An 8,537-nucleotide genomic window follows, 5' to 3' on the forward strand; every position below is an offset into this window, starting at 1 on the left:
GCAGTGATGGATGCGCCAAAAGGAGCCATTTAGATGGTTCCACGTGCAGCCCCATCCCACACAGTGAATGATTTCTGATGCTGGCTTTAATTTATTTTTAAATGAAATTTGCTATTGATTCTGGATTCAAAGAACAAATCTTAGAGCAGTTACGACTGACAGGGCCATGAGAGCCACCAGAGGGGACTTTCCCCAAGGTGGGACGTGGCACTTTTCCGGTCCAGCAGAAAACCAGTGCTGATATTTGAGATGGGTGGTCGTTAATCCCAGAGCTCCTTTTTTGTGCCAAAGTAAAATGGCAGCCATGGAACAAAAAGACTCCTGCTCCTCAGGAGGAAAGCGACGGCAACCTAGACAGCATGATAAAAAGTAGAGACATCGCCCTGCCAACAAAAGTCCGCATGGTCAAAGCGATGGTATTCCCAGTAGTCATGTATGGCTGCGAGAGTTGGACCATAAGGAAGGCCGAGCGCCAAAGAATAGATGCTTTTGAATGATGGTGCTGGAGAAGACTCTTGAGAGTCCCTTGGACTGCAAGAAGATCAAATCAGTCAATCCTAAAAGAAATCAACCCTGACTGCTCCCTGGAAGGCCAGATAATGAAAATGAAGCTCAAATACTTTGGCCACCCAATGAGAGGGGAGGTCCTGAAATCTATTCTCCTCTACAGAGGAGCTTCTCCTCAGAGTTTATCCCTGGAAGGCAGAGGCAGTTGTAGGGGCACTTTGGATTAAAGTCACTCTTTAAAGAGCTTTTTGGTGTGAGAGCCAGTGTGGTGTAGTGGTTGAGTGCACGGACTCTAAGCTGGGAGAACTGGGTTTGATTCCCCCACTCCTCCTCCACTTGCACCTGGCTGGATGACCTTGGGCAAGCCGTAGTTCTGATAAGAGCTGTTCTTGAAAAAGAGCAGTTTCTGTCAGAGCTCTCTCAGCCCCACCCACCTCACAGGGTGTCTGTTGTGGGGAGGGGAAGGGAAAGGAGATTGTAAGCCGCTCTGAGACACCTTTGGGTAGTGAAGGGCGGGGTATAAATCCAATCTCTCCTCTCCTCCTCTCTCTTGGGGAGATCCAGAGGGCTGGGTAACAGCAGAATGATCCAAGCAACCCCAGGGAGGCTTTACTGGGTTTGGACCCAGTCCCATTGTGGCACATCTCTATGCAATTGGGGTCCTTGGATTTTTCCTGAAGCATGGTAGGTGGCTTCTTAAATAGAACAGTGTAGATGTGGTAACATAGACAGAAAGGGTTTCTGGTTTATGGCGGCATACTGAGCAGTCACACCTCCCGGACCTTCCGGGGGTGAAGCTGCACTCTGGCCGAAGGAGGGGGGGGGCAGGAGCACCCCCCCCCCCAGAGACCTGGCTGAAGGGGCTCTGGCCATGGGACTCTCGAGGGGTTGCCTCTTCGCCGGCGCAATGCCGGGGAATTGACGCGCCTCTCCGTCCCGAAGGTTCTTCGTGCTATGAGACCGAATGGAACCAAGTGACGCTGACCGGGGCAAGCGCAGGAAGTCGAGTGAAAGAAACAGAGCTTAAACGATTCAACTATAGTATTATCTTTTTCATATCTTAACTATCACTGTTAACCCAAAAGTCCCCTAAGCATCTAGTATTTTTTTAAAAAAATGTTTTTCAAAGGCACAATTCAGAGTCCTTCAGCCTTCATTTCCCCTTGCCCAGTCTCTTCCACAGTTTGGCTTGGACTGGCCTTCAGCTTTAATAAGGAATTGGATAAAGATATGGAGCAGAGGTCCACCGGTGGCTCTTAGCCACAAGGTATAGATGGAACACTGTTTGGGGCAGTGATGCTCTGTCTTCTTGGTGCTTGGGGGGGCCACAGAGAAAGGCCTTCTGGAGTTCTGGCTCCATTGGTGGACCTCCTGTAGGCACCTGGGTTTTGGCCGCTGTGTGACATAGAGTGGCGGACTAGATGGGCCATTGACCTGATCCAACATGACTTCTCTTATGTTCTTATACGGGGCAGAGGTCCATCAGTGGCTTTTAGCCACAAGGTATAGATAGGAACTCTCGGTCTGGGGCAGGTGATGTACTGTATTCTTGGTGTGTGGGGGGCAACAGTGGGAGGGCTTCTGGAGTTCTGGCCCTGCTTGTGGACCTCGTGATGACACCTGAGTTTTGGACTGGATGGGCCATTGGCCTGGTCCAACATGGCTTCTCTTATGTTCTTATGTCTGGGGCAGTGATGCTCTATCTTCTCGGTGCTTGGGTGGCCACAGTGGGAGGGCTTCTGGAGTTCTGGCCCCACTGGTGGACCTCCTGAGGGCACCTGGGTTTTGGCCACTGTGTGACACGGAATGTTGGACTGGATGGGCCATTGGTCTGATCCAACATGGCTTCTCTTATGTTCTTATGTCTGGGGCAGTGATGCTCTATCTTCTCGGTGCTTGGGTGGCCACAATGAGAGGGCTCCTGGTGTCCTGGCCCCACTTCTAGATCTCTTGATGGGACCTGGTATTTTTGGCCACTGTGTGACACAGAGTGCTGGACTGGATGGGCCACTGGCCTGATCCAACATGGCTTCTCTGATGTTCATATGTTCATACAGGCCCAGGATGGATGCTCACAATTTCTCAGGACACTGGTGGCTGGGAGGCAGCTGAGCCTCTGCAGTGTGCCTGTGCCTTCCTTAGGCAGCTGCTGTATTGGCTGCCCATCAGTTACCGAGTTCTATTCAAGGCGCTGACTATCACGTCAGAGACACTTCGTAGGTCTGGGACCCTCCTATCTCTTCCTGTGGTCCACCACAAAAGCTTTATTCATCCAAGTGGGGCCTTTAGGAGGTGCCACCCGACAAATAGAGAAGTTGAAACACCTTCCCTATGAGGAAAGGTTAAAGCGCTTAGGGCTCTTTAGCTTGGAGAAAAAACGGCCGAGGGGTGACATGATCGAGGTTTATAAGATCATGCATGGGAAAGAGCAAGTAGAGAAAGAGGTGCTTTTCTCCCTTTCTCACAAGACAAGAACTCGTGGGCACTCCATGAAATTGCTGAGCGGTCAGGTTAGAATGGATAAAAGGAAGTCCTTCTTCACCCAAAGAGTGATTAACACTTGGAATTCACTGCCACAGGAAGTGGTGGCGGCTAGAAGCATGTACGGCTTCAGGAGGGAATTGGATACAATCTTGACTGCAGCTAGGATTTTATTTGCCAAAAGATGGAAAGGTGGCTGTGCTACACCAGCTCACTGTAGACTGTGCCTTCCCCACGATGGTGGAAAGACAAAAATAAATAAGAAGAATTTATTTATAAACTATTTGACATAGCAGAGATGGAGAAATTAACCTTTATTATTCAAGAAAAAAGTTTCGAGGTGTTAGATCATTATTGGCTTTGTTTCTACAGATGGTTAAAAGAGATAAATTTTGGCTAAGTATATAAAGGAAACAAGTTAATAGAGATTGTATTAAACTATTTGTACATTCATACCGGCTAATATTTAAATGACAGTGCAAAATACATATCTATGTTTACTTTATATGAAATGTGAAAATCTCTGCAACTATTACAACAAGACTGGATGATGTAATTATTTCTAAAATTTCAAAAAGCAAATAAAAATATTTAATTTAAAAAAAGAGGGAACTGGATAAACATATGGAGCAGAGGTCAGTCACTGGCTATTAGCCACAAGGTATAGATAGGGACTCTGGGGCAAGTGATGCTCTGTCTTCTTGGTGCTTGGGGCGGGGGGAAACAGTGGGAGGGCTTCTAGTGTCCTGGCCCCACTGCTGGACCCAGGGCCGGCTCCAGCTTATTTTGCACCCTAGGCAAGGATCCCTTCTGCCCCCCCCCCTGCGCCCACCAATTTTAAAAAATAAATGCATTTTAGGAAGAATGAAAAACACAAATAATCAAGAAACTCCCAGAGTACGGGCTGGGTGCAGTTTGGTGCCCCTAAGGGCCGTCCCACTCTAGGCAATCGCCTAGTTTGCCTAGTGAGTGAGCCGGCCCTGGCTGGACCTCCTGATGGCACCTGGTATTTTTGACCACTGTGTGACAGAGTGTTGGACTGGATGGGCCTTTGGCCGGATCCAACACTGGCTTCTCTCTTATGTTCTTATTGACAACTGCCTGGACTTGTTCATTCTCTGTTGTGGCCCTCATCTTGTGGAATGGCGTGCCTGAGAAGGTCAGAAAGGCTCCCGTGCTTCTGTCTTTCCATAAAGTATGTGGAACAGAATTGTTCAGCAGGGCATTTTTACACAAGGTAATGGGGCTGTATTGCAACGGAATGGTTCAGGAAGATGCTTTTTGATGAAGAATGTGACCATGAACTAGACCATTGTGTGCATTATCTGCTTGCTGTATGAATTATCCTGCTCCTTCCACCTTGTCTTCTACCATCTCTACATCATTTAACATATCATGTTAAATACTTTTTTGCTTCCCCCCCCCCCCCAATTTCTTCCATCCTAGTCTGGTTATTAGATGTCATATCCTATTGATTGCATTGACTTACACTGTGCAGGTTGCCTCAAGTCTCAGTGCGACAGACCATAAACAAAGATGGGAAGCCGTGTTAGTCTGTCTGAAGCTGTAGAAAAGAGGAAGAGTCCAGGAGCACCTTAATGACTAACATAATTAGAGGCAGGCTAGGAACTTCCGTGAGTCACTGCTCACTTCTTCAGTTATCTGAATGTCCTATTAAAGGTGATGAAGATATTGACTATAGTTTCAATACTTTATTCTGTATTCCAGTAGTAATTAAATAATTAGTAAGAATAAAATTTAGATTTAGATAAACAATTAAGACATTATTAAGAAAAAGAAGAAGAGGAGGAGGAGGAGATTGGATTTATACCCCGCCCTTCACTTGGAGTCTCAGAGCGGCTGACAAACTCCTTTCCCTTCCCCTCCCCACAACAGACACCCTGTGAGGTGGGTGGGGCTGAGAGAGCTCTGACAGAAACTGCTCTTTCAGGAACAGCTGTGCCAGAGCTTGTGACTGACCCAAGGTCACATCAGCAGGTGCAAGTGGAGGAGTGAGGAATCAAACCCGGTTCTCCCAGATTAGAGTCCGTACACTTAACCACTATACAAAACTGGTTTTTACAGTGCTTTAATTTTAGTACAGAAGTTTGTTCAGTTGTTAAAGATGTAATTTTCTCTGTCGTTAATAGATTATCACTATCCTTAGGAAAGTTCTTGTTTATTCTTTATAGAAAGAATCTATCCCAAAATTCTCTAATATGGAAGTTTTATTGTTTGCTTTAATTTTTGAAATATGTAATACATTTGGTACTACATCTGATTTTACTTGTTGTACGTAACAATTCATACTATTTCCCAAACTTGATGAATCTATATTTTCCCCATACCCCATTTTCCCCCTCTGTATCCCACCCTTTTTAAGAGAAAATAATTTTAAAAATCAATTTAAAAAAAAAGAAATGAGGAGTGACTTGCGAAATCTCATACCCTACCACAGATATTGTTAGTCTTTAAGGAGCTACTGGACTCTGACTCTTTTATAGACTATAAACAAGTAAAGCAAGTGAAATAGAAGTCAATTGTGCTGCCCGCAAGCAATCACCTGGGGGCTGGGGGAGAAAATTGGCTCTATTTGTGACCCTAGGGTTCAGTGGAAGAGTCCTTTGCCTGGCATGCAGAAGGTCCCAGGTTCAATCCCCAGCATCTCAAGTTAAAAACAGTCAGGTGGTAAGTAGGTGATGTGAAAGACCTCCACCTGAGACCCCGAAGAGCAGCTCCCAGTATGAGAAGATAATACTGATCTTGATGGATGGACGGTGTGATTCAGTACGGGGCAGCTCGGTGTGTGTGTGTATGTGTGTTGTGATGTCACCAAGGCGTGGAGGCATTCAGAAGACTTAATCGCCCAATGTTCATTCAGAGATTAACTTTTCTGATGACATCAGTATGCCAGGAGGGGGCCAAGCCCAAGGCCAGGGCCTTCAGACCCTCGGCTAGAAGCTTTGGAGGAAGCCAAGATTTGGACAGGCGATCACAGAACTGTTGTTGAAGGCTTTCAAAGCCCGGAGTTCATTCGTTGTTGTAGGTTTTATTAGGGATTATTAGGAAGGGTATTGAAAACAGATCAGCCAATATAATAATGCCCCTATATAAATCAATGGTGAGACCTCATTTGGAATACTGTGTGCAGTTCTGGGCACCACACCTTAAAAAGGATATTATAGCTTTGGAAAAAGTGCAGAAAAGGGCAACTCGAATGATAAAAGGGTTGGAACACTTTCCCTATGAGGAAAGGTTAAAGCGCTTAGGGCTCTTTAGCTTGGAGAAAAGACGACTGAGGGGTGACATGATCGAGGTTTATAAGATTATGCATGGGAAAGAGCAGGTAAAGAAAGAGGTACTTTTCTCCCTTTCTCACAGTACAAGAACTCGTGGGCACTCCATGAAACTGCAGAGCGGTCGGGTTAGAACGGATAAAAGGAAGTACTTCTTCACCCAAAGAGTGATTAACACATGGAATTCACTGCCACAGGAAGTGGTGGGTGCTACAAGCATGGACGGCTTCAAAAGGGAATTAGATAAGCATATGGAGCAGAGGTCCATCAGTGGCTATTAGCCACAAGGTATAGCTAGGGGCTCTGGGGCAAGTGATGCTCTGTCTTCTTGGTGCTTGGGGGGGGGGTCAACAGGGGGAGGGCTTCTAATGTCCTGGCCCCACTGCTGGACCTCCTGATGGCACTGGTATTTCTGGCCACTGTGTGACACAGAGTGTTGGACTGGATGGGCCTTTGGCCTGATCCAACATTGGCGTCTCTTATGTTCTTATGTTCTTATGTTTTCTGGGCTGTATAGCCGTGGTCTTGGCATTGCAGGACCTGACGTGCTCTCCGCCTACCGTTTTTCTTCTCACCTTGACACAGAGAGTCCCCCCTCTTTCTCTGTGATACCTCTGAGGGTGCCAGTCACAGCTGCTGGCGAAACGTCAGGTCCTACACTGCCGAGACCACGGCCAGACAGCCCGGGAAATCTACAACAACTAAAGATCACAGAACTGCTGAATCTGTCCCAGGCAAGCCATTTTCAGCCGTCCTGTCTGGGCCCTTGAACTGTTGGTTCAGCCCCGGTCTGGCAGTGACTTTGCCCCCGTGCCCCGCCAGGAGGGCTCCCCGGGTCCTCTGGACGGTCTTCGGGGAGGGTTCCGTGTCCAGCGGCAGCTGGGAGAGGCGCGCCGGGGGGCTCGATGCCGGCCGGAGGGGCGCTGTCCGCGATCGTGGTGCTGAAAGGAGGAGCGCTCTTGGGAGCTGTCCCCAGTCCGGTGCTGAACTCGGGGGTTGGAGGGAATGTCAAACGGGAGTCTATTCCCGCAGCTGGGCGAGGAGGGTTGGGGGGGGCAATAGTTTGAGCCCCGCCCTCGACATCACCCCCACCCCCACCCGTGGCAAAGACATCCGCTTTGTTCTCTAGGTCGATGCGTGCTCTTGGGAACAGCAGCAGTGCAATAAGTGCCATGTCGTGATAAATAAAGGGGGAGAGACCTCGTCCGCTTGGTTGGGGGGGGGAATCCTTTCTGATGCCCCCTGAACCTCCCAGACAGGAATGTCAGGTCACTCCTCCAGGGAAATGCACGTTTTGGGAAGACGGGGGGGCATAAGGACCCCCCCCCCTTGTGGGTTTAAGCAGACTTTGCCTAAACTGGCACCAGCCGAAAGGTGTCTCTCCCCCCATGGATAATTTAACACAAAAACTCAGTGGAAGTATGAATTCAGCTTTTCAAAAAAATATGGTCAAAAGTATATATGTGGATTGAAAGGAATTCATAAGTATAGCCTTATTTATATAATCCATATGTTTAAATTAAATTAAATTAAATTTAAATTAAATTAAATCAGATAGACCGGCGGTCGGCAACCCGCGGCTCCGGAGCCGCATGCGGCTCTCTGGAACGTTTGCCGCGGCTCCGGGAGCAGCTTCATGTATCCCAGCAGCCCTTGCGAGTCGCCGAATGACGCTTGGAGAAACTTTGATGATAAATCAAGCCCTCGGATCCTTCCGCCGGACGGGAGAGCCGCTGCACCGTGGCGCCCTCCGCCGAAGGGAAGAGTCCCGCAGTCTCGGGCAGGCGGAGCAGGAGCCGAGCCGCGCACAAACGGAGCCGAGCCGGGCACGGAAGGGCAGGGAGACGGGACCGGGCAAGGCGAGGCGAGGCGAAGCGAAGCGGCGTCGCCTTCCTGGCGCGGGCGGCGGAGAGAGCTGGGGGGGCGCCGCCGGCTGCTTCTCCCCCCTTCCTGATGTGAGAAGGACGGGCGGACTGTCGGAAGGACGGACGGACGGGAGCACGATGGGGGGCGCCTTCGGCCTGACTCTGGCCCTTTGCCACTCTCTGGGACTCTACCTCCAGCTCGGCGCCTCCTCGCGTCCCCCGCAGTGGGACAACCAGATCCCCGGCAGCGGTGAGTGGGGAGGGGCGCGCGGAAAGGGGGCAGCCGCAGGGAGGGCCGGGGGGGGGGAGGGCCGCCCGGGGACCGCTTCTCGGGGGATGCGCGGCCAGCAGCCCTCAATTCGCCTCAGATCCCCTTCCCCCCCCCCCA

At 49.4% G+C, this 8,537-nt stretch overlaps 1 protein-coding gene across 1 annotated transcript in view; it reads left to right on the top strand.

Moving 5' to 3' along the window:
• The first annotated feature begins 7,951 nt into the window (after nucleotides 1–7,951).
• VSTM2L (V-set and transmembrane domain containing 2 like) overlaps nucleotides 7,952–8,537 on the top strand; it is a 131,111-nt gene continuing 130,525 nt past the window's right edge. Inside the window, 1 exon segment of the mRNA XM_015422788.1 lies at nucleotides 7,952–8,399. Coding sequence (XP_015278274.1) covers nucleotides 7,952–8,399 — 448 coding nt within the window.

The sequence above is a fragment of the Gekko japonicus genome, unplaced genomic scaffold, assembly GCF_001447785.1.
Source record: "Gekko japonicus isolate JY-2015 unplaced genomic scaffold, Gekko_japonicus_V1.1 scaffold1179, whole genome shotgun sequence".
NCBI classification, from domain to species: Eukaryota; Metazoa; Chordata; class Lepidosauria; order Squamata; family Gekkonidae; genus Gekko; species Gekko japonicus.